Here is a 24,302-nt window from a genome sequence, read left to right as displayed (position 1 = left end):
AAATAAAGCTTTGAGCAAGCAATTTTTATTTTTTAAACAGGAAACCATAAGCATGTGCAGGGTTTGACATTAAGCCTTGCTATTTACTTGTCCTTCTGACAAGTAAATCAGTCTTTCAATAAAAAAGTTACTTTCCATTCTGAAACAATAGTGTCATCACTGCTCTATGAGGTCTTACTTTAATCAGCATATTTGTGATTTTTGGCTTAAAGGGGTCATCGGATGCAAAGTTCACTTTTTGATGTTGTTTGAACATTAATGTGTGTTGGCAGTGTATGTACAAATCTACCCTATAATGATAAAAATTCATGCAGTGTTTTTAATTAATCTGTAACAATAATATCCCCCTTTTCAAATCGAGCCATTCTCAGATGCCTGTCATTGTGGCATCACACCCATAGAGGCCGCTCCCACGATAGTTGATTGACATGAGCGTCTTACTTCAGATTGGCTGTCACAGTCTGACCTCCATTGTTTCGATGCTGGAGCAAGGATGTAAGTTAGACAAGAATATCTCAGATTGAGCGATTGAGGTGTTGTGTTGCTGGATGTAATAATGAACGTAGTGGTCGTCATTTACTCCCAACATCTGAGCCGCTGAAGATGCAGTGGATTAAGTTTGTTTGTGAAGGGAATGTGCCTCCCGATCTACATATATCCGTCTATGTTCGCGCAAATCATTCGTGATCCAGCTTCTCCTACAGCAGAAGTGAGTATAAGGTTTTTTTTTATGAATCTCTGCGATCGCCTTTCCTAATAATGTGCTAGTTAGCAAGTTTAGTGGCTAAACGTGGCTAAAGTAAACAGGCTTGTCACTCCACAGAGAGAGGAGAGGGGCGGGGCAAGCAGAGCTCATTAACATTTAAAGCAGCGTCGACCAGAACAGGATGTTTTTTGCAGAGCTGATTTTGACAAGTTTAAAGGGGTGTTGTTTTACAATACCACTGAGAATTTTTAACCAGAGTACATTATTATCTTTTCATTAAGACCCTAAAGAATCATATCAACTTGGGGAAAATGGGCATCCGATGACCCCTTTAAATTGATTTCTAGGACACTTCCTAACTTTATAAAGGGCAATATTTTACTTTTTTATTTAACCTTACTAAATGTATGTGTCATCATTTACGTCTAATTCTTACATTTTATTAATACATTCAGTTAGAATAATTAGACTCTATATGGTTGTTACCTTTCAAATCAGTATCAACGGAAACACTGAAGCTGCACTGAAAGTGCCATTTAGATGTATTTACTCAGACTGTTTAATGAAGATAAGAGGTTCCATAAATGCATTTACATAGTAAAATTGCATTTCCTCACAGGGTTTGGAAGGCTTGACTGGACATCACCCGTTTATTCAGTTATGTTTAATGAAGATAAGAGGTTCCATAAATGCATTTACACAGTAAAATTGCAATAAATAATGTTATAAGATTAATGTTTTACTTTTTTTAACATATAAATCTGAAATGTTGGAAAAATTCAATGATACTTTTAAATATGAAACCAAGTCACTGTCTTAAAGGAGAAGTCCACTTCCAAAACAAAGATTCACATACAATGTACTCACCCCCTGTACTCCAAGATGTTCATGTCTTTCTTTCTTCAGTCGTAATGAAATTGTTTTTTGAGGAAAATATTTCAGCATTTTTCCCCATAAAATGGACTGATATGGTGCTCTGAGTTTGAACTTCCAAAATGCAGTTTAAAAGCGGCTTTAAACAATCCCAAATGCGGTTGTAAATTATCCCAGCTGAGAAGAAGGGTCTTATCTAGTGAAACGATTGGTTATTTTCATAAAAACAATACAATTTATATACTTTTTAATGTCAAACGCTCGTCTTGTCTCGTCTCTGCCTGAACTGTTTTGTTCTGGTTCATGACAGTTAGGGTATGTTGAAAAACTCTCATGTTCTCCCTCAACTTCAAAATCACCCTATATCGCTGTTTTACCTTTTTTGTTAAGGGTCTTTGATCTTTTTTTCATGTTCACTTTGCAAAGACTGGGTCGGTACTTCTGCAGCAATGTAGGATGACTTTGAAATGATTTTTGAAGTTGAGGGTGAAAATACGATTGGAGTTTTTCAACATACCCTAACTGTCTTGAGCCAGAATACACAGAGTTCAATGAGAGCAAGGCAAGATGAGCGTTTGAGATTAAAAAATATTCAAATTGTATTTTTTTAATGAAAATAACCGATCGTTTCGCTAGATAAGACCCTTCTTCCTCAGCTGGGATCGTTTGAGGCCGCACATAAGCTGCATTTTGGAAGTTCAAAATCTGGGCACCATACCAGTCCATTATATGAAGAAAAATGCTGAAACGTTTTCCTCAAAAAACATAATTTCTTTATGACTGAAGAAAGAAAGACATGAACATCTTGGATGACAAGGGGGTGAGTAAATTATATGTACTAATTTGTGTTCCGCATATGAACAAAGGTCTTATGGGTTTGGAACGACATGAGGGTGAGTAATTAATGCCAAAATTTTCATTTTTGGGTGAACTATCCCTTTAATATGACATGAAATATTAACAAATTTTAAATTATATCTTCATCTATAGACTATATGAATGCATAAATATATTATTTTTTTTTTTTACCTTGTTAATATTTATTTTTAACATTTTAAAATAACTTTAACACTAGCCGTAACCTAAACACTTGCTCAGTTTCTATACTGTAATTGCTCCACCACACGGCACTCAATGCTCTTTTTGAGAACACGGAGATCAAATGTTTGACTGTTATTGTAAGGTACTGCATTTATACACCACGAAGACTGTAAATGCTGATGACCTATTATTTAATCATATTCTTCTCCACTACTTACTTCCATCAGCAAAGTGTGAGCTGTCATACATCACCCGTTTATTCAGTTATAGTAAGTTACTGCATTTCCTTACAGGGTTTGGAAGGCTTGACTGGACATCTGTCCATCTTTAACAGATGAGTGCAGAATTAAAGCATTGACTGCTTAATCTTTTGGGGCTTTTTTGGAAGCCGTTTAATTCCAACAAATTTATTTATTTATTTGTTGTTGTTGCTGTTTGTCAACAGAAAATCAATACTCCTTGAACATTTCTCTCAAGAAGTCACTTACGCAGCCTTTGAATTGCTAAATATCTGCTTAAGTCTATACGGTCTGTCCACTTGTCTGTGACAGGCTACATTAGAAATGCACTAGCTTGGAATTAAAGTACAGCACAGCCAAGTTTACTCTGTGAAGAGGTGCCCCTGTGCTGTTAACCATTTTGTTTATGCTTAAAGGACTACAAACTAGATACACTTTATATTTAGACAAAATGCAAAAAAATGTCCCAGTGATTTTATGTCCATGCAATGAAAGTCACTGGGTTCAAGGGTCAGAAATTAACTTTTCCATTAAGGGGCAATATTTGCATCCTGGAATTGATGCATTTTTGTCATTTGTGTGTTGTTTAATTGTGCAAGGGCATTTTTTGCCCCTTTGTCTTGAATTTATCAGGCAGCTTTGTTCATTTTGGTGGTATTTTTTGCCACAAGCCCTTGTTAATCTTCTTTTGCGTTCCAAAGAAGAAAGTAAGTCAGGAAGGTGTGTATAGTACGACACATTTTCATTTCTGGGTGAACTATACCTTTACGGTTAGATATGTAATTCGAACTTCAAATCATACCCAATATGGCATTGCTGTCGGTCGACCAGGAAGGCCCAGCGGTAGGAAACACATAGTGGGCTGCAGTTGGTCATGGTGAGCTTGCGGCGGGATTTTGTGTTGTTGAGAATGCAGCCGAAGTCCAATGTGGTGCTTGAGAACTTGAGATTAGGAAAGTGGACCTCACCCCTCAGCACTACCCTGTGCTGCTGAGGGTGGCCTTGGTAGCAGAACTCCAGCACACCCTCAACCACACGGGCGACGTGGTCCTTTCGAAACATGGGGTTGAAACGCACCCATAGCTCTTTTTGAGCTCCGACAGCCAGCAGCAGACTCTACAGAAAGAAAAGAACTAGACTGAGCCTGAAAGACCAAATACTTAGATTCACGGGTCAAAGTAATGGAAGACATTACAATCTTACCTGCACACTTACATACATATGCAACAACAGCATAAAATAAATCAAAAAAACTTTTGATAGATTTTTGCCAGAATGCTTTGAAGATGATCTGAGCCAATTTTGGTCAAAAATTGGACAAACTGTCTAGTACGAGTTCGAAAAAGTAGATATTTCAAAAAAAAAAAAAAAAAAAAAAAAAAAAAAATCTAAACTCTTGCTTTTAGACTTTACGGTTTAAAAGTTATTAGCAGAAACATGAGTGCAAATTTGGACTTTTGGTGGCGCTAGAGAGTATGAGTTAGAGACTCCAAATTTGCTGTGGCTGATGATAAGACTGTCTTCTATCCATGTGCCAAATTTCATAACTCTCTCGCAAGTGATTCTATAAGATTCATAACATTCATTACAATACATTAAAGCATTTGAAAAACACAGCATTTTACTACAAAATCCGAAATGGTCCACACTCAAAATGGCTGACACAGGAAAATTTTGTATTGTTTGATTAATTTTGCTACTCCGAGAACGAGATTACTCTTATGATTCTTGGTCAAACTGTTCAAAAAATTTGATAAAGCATTGCGAAGATATAGTCCATTTTTCTGAATATAGTCGATATTTCTGAAAATCCTAATTGTGAAAAATCTTGACCATAGAAATTAACATTTTTGTATCCATTCGACTCACCATGAGCTGAAAAAATTGGAGGAAAAAGTTTTTCCAGACCTCACGGTTCAAAAGATATTAGCAGAAATATAAGTGCAAATTTGGCCTATTGGTGGCGCTAAAGAGTTTGAGTTAGAGACTCCAAATTTGCTATGGTTAATACTGAGACTGTCCTCTATCTGGGTGCCAAATTTCATAACTTGATTCGGTATGCTACTCCGAGAACAAGATCGCTCATGATTCATGGTCAAACTGTTCAGAAAATATAAACAAAAATTGACCATTTTTATATCTTTTGACCAATAGGTGGCCAAAACTACTCATTTGCCCTCAGGTCATGCTTGGTATGACATGCACCAAGTTTTGTCTGAATCCGACAAAGCACTGCGAAGACATAGCCTCATGTCCATTTATGCACAAACTTCATCAAATTTGTTACCGTGCTTTATGAAAATGGTTTGGTATGTCAAACAGCATTGTCTGAAGATGATCTGAGCCAATTTTTTGGTAAAAATTGGGCAAACCATCTAGGGCGAGTTTGAAAAAGTAGATTTTTTGCAAAATTTTAAAAAACTTGACCCGTATAAATTCAATTTTTTTAGAGAACGAGATCAATCATGATTCATTGTCAAACTATTCGGAAAAAATAAACAAAAATAGACAATTTTTATCATTTCTATGGTATATCAAAAACCATTGTCTGAAGGTGATCTGAGCCAATTTTGGATCAAATTGGACAAACCATCTAGGACAAGTTCGAAAAAGTAGATTTTTCTCAAAATTAAAAAAAAAAATCTTGCCCCAGAAAATTCTAATTTTGAGTTAAAAAAAGTAGATATTTCTAAAAATTAAAAATTGTAAAATATTTTGAATCAGTGGAAAAAACTTTTTTTTTCTAGACCTCACGATTTAAAAGATATTATGAGTGCAAATTTGGCCTATTGGTGGCGCTGGAGAGTTTGAGTTAGAGACTTAAAATTTGCTATGGCTAATATTGAGACTGTCCTCTATCTGGGTGCCAAATTTCATAACTTTCCCGTAAGCGATTCTATGGGCTGCCGTAGACTCCCAGAGCAGAAGAAGAAAACCAACGGATACAATAGGTGCCTAAGCACCTTCACTGCTTGGCCCTTAAAAATAAATGGCATTTTAACATTTTTATTTAGTTTTTTAGAAGAAATAATTAATGGCTGCCACTAATTATACTACAATCACTGGTAAATAAACAGTAGCTAAACTCAACATGTTTACCTTTGAGGTTGTATACAGTTCATCCCCATCATAATTACACAATCCAAAAGGCTCACGCAGGGTCAATTCCATGGAGAGGTTCAAGGAGGACACACTCTTTAGAACCAGCTTCTGATACAATGGAACCAGAGACACATCCGGAGCCTGAGATTAAGACAAACTTCATAAATAACAACAACATATAAGGCAAAACCAACAAAACACAATATAATACAAGATTAGTCTGAGAAGATTCAGACTGAGAATTTCTGAAACTACAGTAGTATGTGCTAAAGAAGAAATCTTGAGACCAGCTATTAGACACAATATCATTTTCAAGCACAAATATCAGTTGTCAATACTTGAAAGGCGAATTTCACTCTCCCCTACTCTCTTGTTTTCCCTCTTCCATCACTTTCCTCTCATCTCTCTCTCTCCATTCCCTACTCGCTCTCTTTAATTGCTTTATTCCTCCCAGCTCTACTAAGGGAGCATTCAGTAAATCTAGCAGCATGGGCTGTCAAAACACAGACGAATGGGACAGAATCAGATAAAAAGAATGCCACTGAAATAAATTTGCATTTTTAGTTCTAAGATGCAGGCTTGCAAGGCGCCTGAAAGCAGCTGTCAGAAGATATAAGAAGTGTATGAAAATATGTATGGCTGCAGCAAAAATGGGAGAGAACAGGAATCCGACAAGGGGGATGGTGTTGTGTGTAAAAATGTGTATGTGTGTGTGTTGAAAGAGAGATAATAAAAGTGAAATAAGGCAGACAGAAAATCATTTTCATTATAATGATGGTTCCCCCTGAGCTCACTGTGCTTATTCTACAGCTTTTTTTAAAAAAGAGAAGAGGACCTGAGATGCCAATGCTGAGCTGTGGGCTGGGGTTCAAATGAATTTGCCACCTCAGCTCACTTACAGTCATTTTGCCAATGAGAAGTTAATTTGGACGGCTCATTTGAATGAGTCGACATAACAACTGCATGGTCTTTACTGTCAATACTAGGGGCAGCAATCTATTTTCAATTCCAATAGACCATGACATTTGCCTATGCCTCAATCTTGTCTTTATGCAGTCAATTGACTTAGAAATGAATCAGAATTGATTGACTGGATGAACAGATAGATAACTCTTCTGTACCATTCATAAATTAGGCTTAATTCCTGTACAAGGGAGCAGTTAATTGCCTCATTCTAACCATACGCTGCAATCTATTCTTTCAGCAGTAAGGAAAAGCATCTCGTACTTCATAAAAAGTGAAAGGACATTTAATAAAGGGTACATGCACAGCCACTGTGCTGCTGCACAGATAATGGACCTGACATTTAACATACACACGCAATACAGTACTGACAAAATGAGTAATTAAAAGGATAATTTACACAAAAATGAAAAATCTGTCATTAATTATTCACTCTCATGTCATTCCAAACATGCATGACTTTCTTTCTTCTGCAGAAAACAAAAGAAGATATTCTGAAGAATGTTTGAAATGGTTTTAGTGACAACTGACTTCCTTTGTATTTCTCAGAATATCTTCTTTGGAAAGACAAAATGGTGACATTATTTTCATTTTTAAAATAAAATTAAATTAATAACAAAATTAAATTAAATTAAATTAAGAATATGAAATCAAATCAAATCAAATCAAATGAAACAAAATGTAAAAAATAAATAAAAAATTAAAAAATATAAAATAAAAATAAAAATAAAAATGAAATGAAATAAAATAAAATTAAAATTAAAATTAAATTAAATTACTAAATTAAAATGATAAAATAAAATAAAATTAAATTACTAAATTAAAATGCTAAAATTAAATTAAATTAAAAAAATAAAATAAAAATGAGAATAAAATTAAATTAATAAAATAAAATAAAATTAATTTAAAAAATAAAATTAAAATTAATATTAAACAAAACAATTAAATTAAATTAAATAATAACAAAATAAAATAAAATGTAATTAAATTATACAAAATAAAATGAATTATACAATTAAAATAAAATTAAATCAAATAATAATGAAATAAAATAACATAAAAATAAAATAAAATGAAATGAATAATAAACAAAATGAAATAAAATAAAATAAAAATAAAATGAAATAAAATAAAATAAAATAAAACAATTAAACTAAATTAAATTAAATAATAACTAAATTAAATTAAATTAAATTATACAAAATAAACTGACATTAAAATGACTTAAAAAATAAAATTAATTAAATTAAAAAATAATGAAATAAAATAAAATGAAATAAAGTAAAATAATAAAATAAAATAAAATAAAATTACATTAAATAAAAAATAAAATAAAGTAATAAATGAAAGTATGAAATATGAAATTAATAATAAAATGAAATTGAATTCAATTAAATGAAACAAAATGAAATGAAATGAAATAAAAATGAAATAAAATAAAACAATTAAATTAAATAATAACTAAATTAAATTAAATTAAATTAAATTGAAAAATTAAATTAAATTACAAAATAAAATAAAACAAAACAAAACAAACAACAAACAAAACAAAATTAAATTAAATTAAATAATAATAAAAAAAAATTGAAACCTTTACAAATTATCTGCATTAAACATAAATTACACCAGACTGTGCTGAAAAAAATTCAGCGCATTAAGCATTTATGGCCAGTTAGCGGATTAACTTTGGCACCCCTAACAAACAAATTAACTTAAACTACAAGGGAGAGAAACTAAAAATATGACATAACTAAAAAATAACAAAAAATAAGTACACTAAAATGAAACATAAATAACTACATAAAAAATTCTAAACTATACAACAACCCTTGACAGTAGAGACAGATTTTTGCAAACCTTTGCCACATAGAAGTTGATTTGCTGGGGGGAGATGTCTACTGTTGGGGAGACAAATTGGCATGTGACGTCTGCAGTCATGATGCACTCTCTCACATACTGACGCCCGACAACAGCATAGCATACCAGCTTCTCTGTAACCACCTGCAATTCATAAACACACATTTTTAAAAAAACACATCATATGTACAAAATAGTTTCTTTTCATATTCTTAATTTATGAACAGATGTGAATCACCTTTGATAGTATCATTTTTTAAAAAACCTATTGTCAGAAATGCACTAAAACAGAGCCCTTCTCTATGATGGCTAAGTGCCAGCACGCTGACAGCCGACCGACTGATGGCTATGCAATGCAGCAGCCGGCGTGGGATGCAGCAGGGCAGGCCTATATTCACTTCTCACCTTCTCTCATCTCTAATTTACCATTAAATCAATAAGGACTCAAGGAGGCATGCATCTCTGTAATGCTCTACAGAGGAAGTCAATACACAGCTCCATGCATCTCCACTGAAAGAGGATTAAGTGTGGCTTTCAGGACTTTCATCACTGTAGTATTCAAACTTCAGCCGAAGTGTCGGAACCACTGTTGGCTAACATATTTGAAATTGTTGCGAAGAATGTAGTGCAGTTATCAGTTAGAGACGATTAATAGTTGATGCAGATACCTTGGGAACATGAGAGGAGCCTTCAAGCAGCATATCAGCTGAATGGCCAGGAGGAAGTGATAAACGTGCAGGGGATAAGCTGAAAACTGGGCTTTCTTGAACTGAAGTTTGTAGACTCTTGCTTTTCTTGCTCCTAGACTTGTTAGGTGACAGATGATCTCTATTAGGAAACTGTGGAAACCCCTCTGTGGTCCATAATAGTTGGTGAGTGCGACGTCCTCGGTTAGTGATTCTGAAGGCGTACTGACATGGGCCAGAGCTGGAAAACCAGAACAACCATGAAGTTTTGTGAATAGCAGACATGTTATTGATAAAGGGATAGTTCACCAAAAATGAAAATTACATTGTCATGCAATTCCAAACCTGTAAGACTTTCACTGATATTCAGAACGCAAATTAAGATTTTTGATGAAATCCGAGAGCTTTCTGACCCTGCACAGACAGCAACGCAACTATCATGTTCAAGTCCCAGAAAGGTAATAAGGACATCATTAAAAGTCCATGTGACATCAGTGCATCAACCGTAATGTTATGAAGCTACGAGGATACTTTTTGTGTGCAAAGAAAACTAAAATAAATACAGTTGTAAGCAGTGATTACCAAGCACTTTGAGTTTAGCACATATAAAAAAGACATTATTTAGCAAGCGTGTAACCAGCTAAATCAATGATTCAAAAAAATAACAAAAAACACATTTTTGGCAAATCCAGGTAATTTATCCTGCTTGTTTAGAATCACCTGTCGCATGTGCTCCCAGGTTTCGTGAAGTTTTGAATTTTCCTTTAGGCTTTAAAGGATTTTGAGTAGGGATGCACGATATTATCGGACTGATATCGGAATCGGCCGATAATGACTTCAAATGTAAATATCGGCATCGGCCCGATATGAAAAATTATGCCGATATGTTTTGCCGATAAGATGAATATGTTAACTCACATGTGCTAAGGGTGTGCTAGGGATTAGATCATGTCAGCAGTGTGGCTCATTCTTGAAGCAAAGTTTTGACTGAATGAGGAGTAGATTCACTGTTTTGGATCGATGCATTTAAACTGAGAATACACATACAGAATGATGCATAGCAATAGCACGTGCAGTGGCAGCAGAGGCTATAGGAGAAAACGCGCCGTTGTTCCATTTGGGATAATTTACTGTCGCCTGTTTCATATCCAGTCACTAGATTGCTAAATGCACATTTTAAATGGTTTTATGGTGCTCTTTGTTGTATTTTGAAACCCAATGGCTGTGTTTGCACATGACATGATCTGCATTTAAAATAAAAAGTAAAATTCTCTTTCTTCGGCGGCGCAACGGCAAAACACACTGTTGCTCATATGAAACATTTTTCGTGAATATGACACAAGTGAGGTATAAAGCATTCTTTATAAGTTAAATAATTGGTTAGCAGGCAAATGTTAGTAGCGACCATACTTTTGGATTCATGCCGTTCGAGCCAATACATTTAAAGCCATAAGCGGCTGTGTGTCCTGTTTTCCCGGTTGGTCACGAATTGCCACAAACTTAATAATATTTATAGTTTCTTTTCACAAATCATCACCGTCTCACCCTTTAATTTCGCAGGTTTGTTTTCTTGTCATTTACTTTTAATCCATGTTGTCGTATCATTTATGCGGGTAAACTGCGTGTGGGAAATAAAAGATTTCGTGGCAATAAATTAAGAATTCGTTAATAAGACTTTTTAATTCGTTCCCTTATTTTACAAATTAATAAATTAATAAAACGTAGGAACGAATTAACAAGTTGTAGGAAATAATTATGTTCGTGTCCCGCAGCCCTGTCAGAGCGCAGTGCACCATATAAAATAATTAGAAATTATAATTAAACATGACTTAGTGACTACATTTCTATTACTTTCTTTCCATGTTGAATGCCTTTGTATTGCAGGGCTCTAGACTGATCAAAACTGTCACATGTTTTTTTTTTTTTTTAAATGTGCAAGTTAAAATTTGACGTGGTCGCACTGCTCCATACAGCGCGGGTTACAGAGTTACAAAGCCGTGGCATATTCAGGATTTCACTGATCACGCGAAGAGTAGTTTTCGTTGTGAGCGCTTCGGGTGTAGAGCCTGGTTTGTATTTGTAGTGTCAGCACGAGCCAGGCGGTGACGGCAAAAAGAACGCGACTATTCTGGAAACGATGGCGGACGGAGGATTTGGTTTTCGAGTAGGGTAAAAGACCGCTTGTTAAACCAGAGAAGGTAAACATGTTGGTATTCTTGTGCAAAAAGTGTACTGTTTTGCCAGTTGGTCACGAATTGCGACATAACTTAATATTTTTATTTTTTAATATATTTTATTTTTAAATCCTCACCGTCTCACCCTTTAATTTCTTAGGTTTATTTTCTTGTCATTCACTTTTAATCCATGTTTTCGTATCTCTTACTGTGATAAATTGCGGGTGGGAAATAAAATATTTCGTGGAAATAAATTAACAATTCGTTAATACTACATATTAATTTGTTCCCTCATTTTACAAATTAATAAATTAATAAATCATAGGAACAAATTAAGAAATTGTAGCAATGAATTATGTCCTGTTCATGTCCCGCAAAGCACCCTCACAGTCACCCAGTTTAGTTCTACTTTTCTGTTTTCGTTTTGAAATGTCATATTCAGATTGCGAATTCGAAAGTGAAAGCATCCGAAGTTCGGCTTATAACATAGCAAAAGTGAACTTAATTTACAAAATTCAGATCATAAATAATGCTAGTCTACTGATGAAAAAGAAGGGATTGAATGTAAACCGTTCATTACTATTTATTTAATCCTAACGAATAAGTTATTGTTAAAAACTAACTTTAATAAAATGATATATATCGGTATCGGTATCGGTATCGGCCAAAATGAGATGAAAAAATATCGGCATATCGGATATCGGCAAAAATCCAATATTGTGCATCTCTAATTTTGAGTAAATTTGGACAGGCCCCTTTTCTAAACGAATCCATTATAGCTTCCCAAGGGGTAAATTTCAACATTTTTTTGGTAATTGTTGACCTAGGGAGTCCAGAGAATTGTACTGCAGTGTTTTTTCCAGATTGAGCGGAAAACCTAGGACTAGTTCGCAAAAGTAGGTTTTTTCATCTTCTCAATCATTTAAAAAACGATTTGACTGACAGCAGTGGTTCAAGAGGCAAAATTGTCCAGAATGAGGAGTTCAATCATATGATACAAATATTGCATGTATTTGCGAAAAACGTGCAATGCTCTTGAAAAATATGACATCGCCCCCTTGATGGCTGATTTCTTTCAAATTTGTCACAGAGGGGCCATGAGTCAAACAAGCCCACCGAGTTTCGTTCCGATCGGCCTCCATTAACCTTGTCTAATAGGTGCTTCATCGCCCAATGGTGGCCATGTATGTTTAAGATATACTAATGTCCTTATAGACACTTGTGGCATTCTGGACTAAGACCGTGCACAGCGATTTTCATGTTGATAGGACAAATGGTTGAGCAGTGATAGCCATTTTTAATTTTTTCCCCTCTTATAGCAGCACCAAGTGGCCAAGCTCTGTGATTTTTGTCCTGTGACCTCAGATTGAGCTCTTACGTAAGTGTTCTGAGTTTGACAGAGATACCTCTTTCCGTTCAGGAGTTCTAGGCATTTTACTAAAAGCAAACATTTTTTCATCCCTTTGGAACGGTGAATTGAGACTTTTTTTTTTCGATAATTATTGATTTTCACTCTCCAGAGAATTTTTCTGCACTGGTTTGGTTCTGATTGGGCAAAAACCTTGGACTAGTTTACATAAGTAAGTAGCTTTTGGAAAAAATCCAAAATACCCGAAAATTTCGCTAAGCTCAAGATCGAAGTTATCCTCCGATATCCCATTCAGAGTTATGAGCGATTTTGTACTTTGATCGCTGTAGTGCCCCTGTCAGGCTGATGGGGCATGCCTTGGTGACGTAGTTGGTGGTGTAAGTACTCTCATTCCTCTAAGTTTCAAGTCTCTACGATTTACGGTTTGGTCTGCACGATCAGTATTATGTGGAGATTGCTGATCCTTGGCCGTTCAAACAATTACAATAATGACTTTTTTCAACAATTTATTTTCTTCCGTGTCATTCTCTACACTTTTGGGCGGTGGTGAATCTCTTTAAACTCAAGGACATCTGCATGTGATTGGTTGTTTTACCTGAAGTGAGTTCCCAAATCCAGGTTAGGAGCAAATGGCCGGTCAGTGACTATGGTGGTGCCCATTCCTTTGGCCGACACAGGAATTTTAAAGGTCTGTCCATCCTTGATTTCCAGTAGCAGCTCATCCTGGAAGGGAACGGTGTCATTCAGGTGGGCTATCAACTTCAATTCCAAACTCTGCTCTGGAGGAATTTCCCCTTCGGTGGGATCCACACGCCAGTGAGACCTGTTCTTTACCTATCAACATAAAAAATTTGGATGAGAAAAAAATCATAGTATAAAAATACACAAATATTACAAAATATGACATAAAAAGCATATAAATCACTTCTAAAGTACAACTATCAAACAGTGACACCAGCAGGGAAAGTTACAGCGGGAGTCCCATCTCTTCTGCCTCCCCTGAGCCCATTGAGTTTTAACAGACCCCCTAAAGTACACGGTGAGTTTGATGGGGAGTAATTGAGAATGAATGCAATGCCTCCATTGTGATATGATTGGATGTGACTGGTTATGATCGGCTACGATTGGTTCATAAATCTCGCCTCTGTTTATGTGTGATCCACGTTCGCAAATCAGTCTGAATGAACAATATAATGGCATTAAAGGGAAGACTAATGAAAAAGTAAGTAAACAACTCACACACTTAGATATAACCACTTTGTAGAGTCAAAATCAAACTTTAAATGGCCTGAAAACATGAGCTATTGTTTTTTTTTTTTTCAGTGAGCAATCAGCTTGTTGGAATTTAAGGTACATCTCCATGTCGGTGACCAATATTTACCGAGCTCTGATGACTAATAATCTGAAAATAAGTTTATTACAAAAAATAATAAAATGTACAATTGTTTAAATAAAATATATTGTTTGAATTGTTACTGCCTTGAGTTATTATTTTGCAATAAATGTAAAATAGTTAAAAACATTAAACTGATGAGATTTATACCTGGTTTTAATAAATAGAATAGCCTTTTAATTACACTGGTAACATAAAAATATAATATAGATTTTTATTCTGGTAGTGTAAGTAATGTTTATTTAATGAAAAATATTTGACTGGGACATTAATTTACATTCATTTAAAAAAAAAAAACCATAACCAGTCCCACTAATGCTAATCAAGGCTGCAAGTTTTATCAAAAATACAGTAAAACAGTGATATTGTGAAATATTATTGCAAATTAAAATGACTGTTGTCTATTTTAATATACTTTTTAGTCTAATTTATTCCTGTAATTCAGCAAAGCTGAATTTTCAGCATCATTACTCCAGTCTTCACTGTCACACGATCCTTCAGAAATCATTCTAATATGCTGATATTCTTATCTTAGATATGTTATATATAGATTTTTTTTTTTTTTACAAAGTTAAAGTATTTACCATCACTTTTTCATTACTTAATTATCCAAATATGATAAATAAACAAATTTATTTATTAATCTTAATTGAAAAAAATGACCCTTATGACTGGTTTTGTGGTCCTGGGTCACATATACATTATGTTCATTTGTTCTTATTGAGCAACTGAGCACATTAAAATTTTTGCTTTCTCATTTACTTCAATTGTTATCAGGAATAACCAGCTATATTCACTAACTAAATTAAAAAGAAAGCGAAAAGTAAAAAGTAAAAACTGTCCGAACTGATGAGTAAAATCCAATTTGCAATTGATATACAGCAATGACACACTAAAGCATCCATTACTTCATATACTCCAATGCAAGAGCACATGAAAAATCACAAGCACAAAACAACAGTAAACTCCCTCAAGTGTGTGGACTGATTCTTCTGTGTCTTATGTAATGTTCAAGGGAAATGATCCCACAGTGGATGAGTTTTCTAATGGGGAATGAGAAATATTAATGATCATTCCCTCCCGGTTGGCTCCCAACACAAGCAAACACCACTTAAAAGCCAACCGCTCAGCAAAATCTTATCTCAGTCTTGTAATTGAACAAGTTTTAAATGAGCAGCCATATAGCGATAACATGCACATATGTGTGTCTCTTTGTCTATACGTCCTGCCAGCACGATTGGCATTATCTGAAGGGAGATGGAAAAACTGGCGATAGTATAGAGGAATTGTGATCATGCATCAGTTTTATAATGAGTACTGAATGGCTAATGGATAGACATTTCCTCTACACTGGGGTACTGACCCTATATATGGAGCATATGCATATAAGCAGGTTTTTCCTCTTTTAAACCTCATATGCGAAGCACCTCCTCTCTGTCCTACTTTTCTCCATACTTTCATTATTTCCTTTCATTCTTTCATAATGAGAAACACACCAATGAGAAAAGCGCAAGCTTGTCTTTGCATGCAAAAACGCACATCACCGGCTGCTTAATATGTACCACTACTTTCCATAACTGTTGGAGGAAAATTCAAATCAATTTTCATAATGCGACCAAATGATTGATGTCCTGCACATTAACTTTTAATTGGGATTTTCTGACTGTGCAAAGAGAACCGGTGTTGGTAGGTTAAGGGATTCTGATTAATAGCGTTTTATTTATCCTGAGTGTGGCTCATCCTGATGGCTGAGTAAAGCTTTTGGCACATTTATCATCATTCCCATTACTCTCTCCTCTTACAGTCCTCATAGGAAAAAACTAAGTGAGCAGACTGAGAGGAAATTGAAGATAGAGTATTTCCTGTTTCTAATGTATCTAATACATTAACAGATATCTAAATGTACATACATTTTCAAACTTATTACATAAATGAAAAGACACAAAATACTGAGCTGGGTTGAAATGACAATAGTCAGTTTTGACCACAGAATTTAACAACTGTCCAATCAGAATCAAGTATTCCAGAAAAACATGTAAACGGCTCACTGAGATAAATTGGCAGCTAACTTTTTCTCATCCAACTCCTCAAACTGATATGGCTTCTGAGGCATGCAAGACCTATATATTTGTGTGTGGCGAAATGTGTTTGTGAGGCAGATGGTGTGTTAGAGACCGATCAGGAGGAACCTTACTCATATCTCGTATTCACTGAACTGTGCGCCATTGCGGAGCCACATGAATAATTCTAGAGAAATATACTGACTATGAGAGGTAGTAAAGGGTTTTGGTAGCACTTCATATGAGGAGCCCTTTGAAATATATTTTAAATGTATCCACTCTTGTGCAATGTGCAAAGCTACTGGTGTCATCACCTTCCAGATATTTTAGCTATACAAAAACAGTCTGTTATGCTGCTTTGATATTGCAAACAGGTATTTGTTTTCATATTATTTAAATCTATTATAATCATAAACACACTATTTGTTTAAAGTACAAATAGTTACTGCATTCTGTTATTATTGTAGTTATTTTCCTACAACAGCTAATGATTTGTCTCAGTCTCAGCTATTTACAGACATAGTTTACTTCCATACAAAAAGCAAAATAAGGTGGATATACACTACCAGTCAAAAGTTTTTGAACAGTAAGATTTTTAATGTTTTTTTAAAGAAGTCTCTTCGGCTCTCCAAGCTTGCATTTATTTGACCCATAGTACAGCAAAAATAGCACAATTTTGAAATATTTTTACTATTTAATTTTTTATATATTTTATAAAATATAAAAACTTTAAATCTGAATTTTTAGCACCATTACTCCAGTCACATGATCCTTCAGAAATCTTTCTAATATTCTGATTTGCTGCTCAAAAAGCATTTATTATTATTATGTTGAAAACAGCTGAGAAGAATTTTTTCAGGTTTCTTTGATGAATAAAAAGTTCAGAAGAACAGCATTTATCTGAAAGGATTCTTTTGTAACATTATAAATGTCTTTATTATAACTTTTGATCAATTTAGAGGCAAAAGTAAAATAAAAATGCTAAAGAAAAATATTAATTTCTATATTTTCTCCCCCCCACCCCCAAAAATAAAATATTGACGCCAAGCTTTTGAATGATATAGTGTATAATGTTATTGATCTTTTGATCTTTCTATTCAAGAAAGAATCCTGAAAAAATTTACTTAACTGTTTAAATATTGATAATAATAATAATAATAATAATAATAATAATGATACATGTTTCTTGAACAGCAAATCAGCATGTTAGAATGATTTCTGAAGGATCATGTGACAATGGAGACTGCAGTAATGATGCTGAAAATTTAGTTTTGGTCACAGGAATAAATTACATTTTAAAATTTATTCAAATAGAAAGCAGTTATTTTAAATAGTAAAAATATTATTACATATTACTGTTTTTGCTGTGTTTTGGATCAAATAAATGCAGGCTTGGTGAGCAGAAGAGCACTGTAAAACTCTTACTGTTCAAAAACTTTTGGGTAGTGTAAATACTGTTTTTCCTAAATATGCATTACAATATCCATAACATATTGTTGAACAACTATGAATGTACTGAATATATTAATTACACTACTATACAACATTTTTATGCTTTTAATATTTGGAACGTTTTTTTTAAAGCTGTCACCAAGGCTGTATTTATTTGATCAAAAATACATTAAAACAGTAATACTGTAAAATATAATTACAATTAAAATTTTCCTATTTCCTATTTTAATATATATTTTTAAATAATTAATAAATTAATTAATTCCGGAGATGGTGGGGGTGAATTTTTGTGTTAAAAAAATAAATAAATAAAATAAAATAAGAAAATCTGATAAAAATAAATAATATTATTTAAATGTATTTTAACATTAACATTTTAATACATTTTATTAATAATATATCTATTATATTTAAAATATAATAAAAGATATTTTTTTATATTTATATAAATAAATATTTGATATTCCTTGAATATACCTTTGAATGGACAGAAATATGTGTTTTGGAACCAGGAGTGCAATGCTAACAAGCCAATCCTTGAACCCATGATATAATAGAATCATTTTCCTATACATTAAAGGGATAGTTCACCTAAAAATAAAAATTACCCCATGATTTGCTCTCCTTCAAGCTTGCTCTACGCCTACATCCTATGCTATCCGCTGGAACACCACTCTCTCGCGATCATGCGGAAGTTAGAAATTACGGTTTATAAAGTTTTAAATATGGATATATTTCTTACACAATTTTATTAACCCCCTAAAGCCATGTGGTGCACTTTTTATGATGGATGAATGCACTTTATTGGACTTTAAAATCCCAACAGCCATTCACTGCCATCATAAAGCTTGCAAGAGCCAGGACATTTTTTAATATAACTCCGACTGCCTTCGTCTGAAAGAAGAAAGTCATATACATCTAGGACGTCTTGGGTGTGAGTAAATCACGTGGTGATTTTAATTTTTTGGGCGAACTATCCCTTTAATGTACTGCAAAGTATTTATGATTTGGTTTAAGCATATATACCAATATAGTGTACCTCATGTTTTAGTATTTGCTTAAATAATAAAAAAAAAAGTTTGCTCTCTGCTCATTAGTCCCAAGGCAAGCCAATGGTAACACAGTCATCACCAGCAGCAGGCTGCCCTTTGGAAGAGGGAAACTGTCAATTCAGGATTCAGCAAGGAGGAAACGCCTTTGAGCAGGTAGACGGAAGAGAGAGGGCCCTATCATTTGTACTGCGCCGGACTAAAGGAGGTCAACAGGGAGACATAGATCACTCCGTAAGTCTTCATTTGAAAGAGAAGTGGCAAAGCAAGTGGGAGAGAGATAGAGGAGGGGAAGAGAGATAGACGAGCCGGTCGATAGGGAGCTAGATCGAGTTTGGGGCGATTTCCCCTTGAGAGAGGAATCAAGTGAAGAACATGCCAGCTGAAATTTCAATAATGAGATCAGACCTGCATTAGACGGTTTAACACCATTGATTGCTTTAAACTTCATCGTGCTGTAGAGCTTTACAATGGAACCAAAAGCCAGTCTCAGGAGAGACATATCTTTCGGAAAAACTCACAATACTAGTTTATCAGAAACTATACGAACAGATGGCCGCATAACAGCGAACGACTGCGTTTTGAGTATTTCCAATTCACATGGCACTCTTGTCAGCATCAGGCTGGCACTCAGCCATGCTATCGAGCGCCTGTAATGAAATTCAGGATCGGCTAAAGCTGGAAAATGTTTGGTAAAAACTCTGGGCTTATGAAAGTCTTCAGCCTTAGAAGAGAAGACAGGATCAGTTTACCAATGAGTGTCGGCCCATAATCTAGGATGCCCTGAATATCTGAATGGATTTTTCTGTATATGCTTCCAAGTCTCTTCGCGTATGTGTGTGTGGTTGCATGCAATCCTTCCAGGGATTAATTAAACAAAGCCTAATGCTAAATTTATCAGTGCTGAGAATCAAAGAAGCTTATTTAATATAAAGAGCAACCAAAATGAAAAATGGAAATTAAGAGAAATTATATATGAAATCATTCACAACACATGGAGAGAAGACCATGATATGAGACATGGAATGGACATCAGGTGAGGAAACAGTGCTGAAGCTATTCGTCCCTGCTGTCGCAATGTTACCCACCATTTGAGCAAGGAATCTGGCTGGGATTGGGGAGTCGTTTGACAGCTGCAAAGTCCTTGTGACATCAGTCAGCACGGGAATGCAGCCAAAGTTCAGCTTGGCAGCTGTGACAGAGACAGAAGGTCCCTGGCCAACACAGGAGAGCAGGAGCTCCTATAGAATAAAAGAATTGCATATATCAAGCGATGCACTGAAATTCTTTTGCCAAAAATGTAAAAAAATCCATTTGTGATGTTCCACTGATAGAAACAGCTACGATAACAGATCTATTAACAGTGAGCATGAACTCTGACAAAGAGAAAAAGCAGTGTACGCGTGAAATGATTATTTTTAATCATTTTAATGTAAACAGCGGCTGATGATGGATGACAGCACTAGTACAGATAGAAGGAGGCTGTTGAATGCAGCATCTCATGAAATAGCTGAGGAGAAGAAATGTGTCTTATGCAAAAATGCGGCAAGGCTTCCGCTCTTAAAGAGCCTTCAACTCTTCATGGAATAAAAAAATACCTTTTGCTCTTTACTATGTATTCTTTAGCGTTGAGCTACAGGAATGGTATAAATTTAAAGTACTTAATGTACAAATATTGTTTAGTTTTTCCAAACGAAAGCTTATTTAAAATGATTGTTTTTTCCAAGCCCAATGTACAGGTGAAGTCAAAAGTTTACATACACCTTGCAGAATCTGCAAAATGTTAATTATTTTACTAAAATAAGACGGATCATACAAAAATGTATGGTTTTTTATTTAGTACTGACCTGAATAAGATATTTCACACAAAAGATGTTTACACATAGTCCACAAGAGAACATAATAGTTGAATTTATAAAAATGACATAAAAGTTTATAACCCTTTCCAACAATGACTGCATGATTTTGAGATCCATCTTTTGATACTGAGGACAACTGAGGTACTCATATGCAACTATTACAGAAGGTTCAAACACTCACTGATGCTTCAGAAGGAAAAACAATGCATTAAGAGGTGTGGGGGGGGGGGTAAACTTTTGATGTGTACATTTTTCTTACTTTGCCTAAATATCATATCATATTTATTTTCACTTAGTACTGCCTAATATTTGCATATGAGTCCCTTCACAAAAATGCTGAAAAACCAAAGAATTTGTGGGACCTGAAGAATTTTTCTGAAGAACAGGAGACAGTTTAACTGTTCAGGACAAACAAGGGACTCATGAACAACTATCACTAAACAAAAAAAAAAAAACACAGCTGTGGATCATTCAGGTAACAACACAGTATTAAGAATCAAGTGTATGTAAACTTTTGAACAGGGCTGTTTTTATAAATTCAACTATTATTTTCTCTTGTGGACTATATGTAAATGTCTTTTTTGTGGCATATCTTATTCAGGTCAGTACTAAATAAAAAATAACATGCATTTTGTATGATCCCTCTTATTTTGGTAAAATAATTCACATTTTGCAGTTTCTGCAAGGTGTAAACTTTTGACTTCAACTGTATGTTATTCTTAGCAATAATACTGATGTCACAATAGACATTTAATGATGGAAAATTAGACATTTCCATATATGGTGACATTTAAAGGTATTAGTACACAAACACTGCTATTCAAAAGCTTGCAGTTAGGTTTTTTGTTTTTTTTTAAAGAACAAATACTCTTCTTTAGCAAGGATAAAAAATTCTGTCATTAACAACTCACCATCATGTCGTTCCAAACCCGTAAGATCTTCCTTCACCTTCACAAATTAAGATATTTTTTATGAAATCCTAGAGATTTCTGACCCTGCATAGACAGCAACACAACTACGACGTTCACGGCCCAGAAAGGTAATAAGGGCAGTGTGTGGCTCATCAGTGGTTCAACCACAATGCTACGAGAAAACAAAAATAATGACTTCTCTTCATGCGTCATTGTACTCTTGTGAATGCAAGTCGACTGACACAGAAGAGAAGAAATTGTTGAATAAATTTGTTATTTTTGTTTTAAAGCTCTCAGATTTTATCAAAAATATCTTAATATGTCTTCCAAAGATGAAGGTCTTACGGCTTTGGAACGACAAAAGGGGGTGAATAATTAATGACAGAATTTTCATTTTTGGAAAAAACTACCCCTTCAAGCAGCACAACTGTTTAACATATTAGAATGATTTCTGAATAGTATAGTAAACGCTAATATAATACGCGCATACACTCACCAACGGTGGGTCTTGGCGACCTAGTATAGCAATGTGTGCTTTTTCCTGCAGGCTGCCCACTGTCTTGGCCTGAAGAACTAATGGAATCTGTTCGGTGCTGTGCGGCTGGATAACCCCTCGTGCATGAGGACTTGAATAAAGAAGTGCTGGGTTCACCTCATACGGCTGCACAGAGAAAAAGAAACACGTCATACGCTTGAACATCTAAACACGTGTCTGATCATGAACTTTGAAAGGCCTGCAATATAAAAAACAAAGACTTTTACAGGAATCACCTGAGGCAGAAGTCCAAAGCAAGCAGGGAGGTCAGTGTCATTGATGAGCTCAACTGATTGCTCATAGGGGCGACCCAAGAAACAATCCTGGAACTGAAGAACTGGGTTCTTGAGGACCACATCCGGCACAACACATCTACAGGGACACTCAGAGATAAGTTTTGTGCAAGAAAACCACTTCATTTTTCCTATAAAACTGTATATTACCTAGCTTTGATTGGAAGGGCCAAAACTTCCTCTCCAACGCTTTGAACATCTATCACTAAAGCCAGATTGTAGTCTTGCACTGTGTTGGAGCAAAAGGTTAACTGCAAAACAAACACACTTGAGTTAGATTTTATATTTATTAAAATATAGCAAAAACAGTAATATTATTACAACTCAAAACAACTGTTTTATATTTGCATATATTTTAAAATGTAATTTATTCCAGTAGGCAAAGCTGCATTTTCAGCAGCCATTACTCCAGTCTTCAGTGTCCCATGATACTTCAGAATTCAGTCTAATATGCTCATTTGGTGCTCAAAAACATTTCTTCTTTTCAATCTTACCAAACCCAAACTTTTAAAAGGTAGTTAATACTCTTTGTAAGATTTTATATCTCCACCATTATATCATAAAACAAAACCACTTAAGTATAATTGTTTAAATCACAGTTAAAACAGCTTTAAACAGATTTAACAGCTGCTTGTCTAAATATAGCACTCCACAAATCACCATGTTATTCCAAACAGTTCAGAAAGCAATATTCCTCTCCCTGCAGTGCCTTAAGTGCTCTGAAATCGCACATATGGGATCACAGACAACTGTCACCAAGAAATGTAACCGAGAAGAACAGCAAAGCACTCTCCAGGTGCTATGCCTTTATTATGCTAACACGTCTGGGAGGCTGCCGGCCAGCTGTGTGATGCATGTGGGAATATCATCCCATTTTACTAATATGACTAACCACAAGCCCCTAATATGTATTCTTCTGCTGAGGCCTCATTAGAGCACGGTGAGCCACATTCGTGTCACAGAGTAGGAGAGGCACATTTGCACACTGACAGGAGACACCCACATCCACAGAAAGCACAAAGACAGGCGGACACATCCAACAGATTAGCCCTCCAAAGTGCTGACAGCTCCCATTGATGGGAAAAGACCAGCACATGACAGGTACGCAAGGTACCTGGCAACCAGTGAAAGGAGTATGGGCGAGATAATCACAGCCCCATAGAGAGAGAGAGGAAGGAGCTACTATTCTCATTTATCACTTTTTCCAATATATTCCACCTCCCATTTTTCTATTAATGGAATACAGAGGCTCTTTTTCAAAAGTCCAAGCTGTCTGAGGTTTAATAGGGATTAAAGGTCTCCTCTGAACGGACGTTTAAGGCTGCACTTAGTTTAAAAGACCAAAGTTTCAGTCTCTGGAGAGAGCGTTGATGTTTGAGGCACGGACAGGTCTTAGGGATCGTCTCTGCTTTTGCATAGGGAAATTGATTCAAATCGCTTTGAGGTATTCAGTGAGATAATATGTTGACGGCTCAGCTTAGCATCAGAAAGACTAAACATACCTGGATATCAATCTCAGCCATAGCGCGAACTGTGCCTGCGCCGGGTGATAAGATAAACTCTTTCGGTCTCTTTTCGGTTTTGTCGCCCGATCCCCATTCGCTTCTATTCAGCTGAGCGACCTGGTCCGTGCTGGTAATGCTTGCCTGTCCCATACCATCTCCAGGGATCCGCAGTCCAAAGCTCATGGGCACCAATGAAGTGTTGCTGAGGCGACATGTCAGCGTTTGCGGAAACCCT

At 35.1% G+C, this 24,302-nt stretch overlaps 1 protein-coding gene across 1 annotated transcript in view; it reads right to left on the bottom strand.

Moving 5' to 3' along the window:
• The window catches only part of hydin (HYDIN axonemal central pair apparatus protein), an 89,969-nt gene that overhangs the window by 38,256 nt on the left and 27,411 nt on the right, over positions 1-24,302 (bottom strand). Inside the window, 10 exon segments of the mRNA XM_051135605.1 lie at positions 3,662-3,975; positions 5,959-6,102; positions 8,782-8,925; positions 9,450-9,708; positions 13,606-13,844; positions 20,053-20,205; positions 22,231-22,395; positions 22,506-22,641; positions 22,713-22,813; positions 24,065-24,300. Coding sequence (XP_050991562.1) covers positions 3,662-3,975; positions 5,959-6,102; positions 8,782-8,925; positions 9,450-9,708; positions 13,606-13,844; positions 20,053-20,205; positions 22,231-22,395; positions 22,506-22,641; positions 22,713-22,813; positions 24,065-24,300 — 1,891 coding nt within the window.

This window comes from Labeo rohita, chromosome 18 (genome assembly GCF_022985175.1).
Source record: "Labeo rohita strain BAU-BD-2019 chromosome 18, IGBB_LRoh.1.0, whole genome shotgun sequence".
Classification (NCBI taxonomy): Eukaryota; Metazoa; Chordata; class Actinopteri; order Cypriniformes; family Cyprinidae; genus Labeo; species Labeo rohita.
The sequence above is the reverse complement of the archived record's forward strand: the minus strand, read 5'-3'. Positions and strand labels throughout refer to the sequence as shown.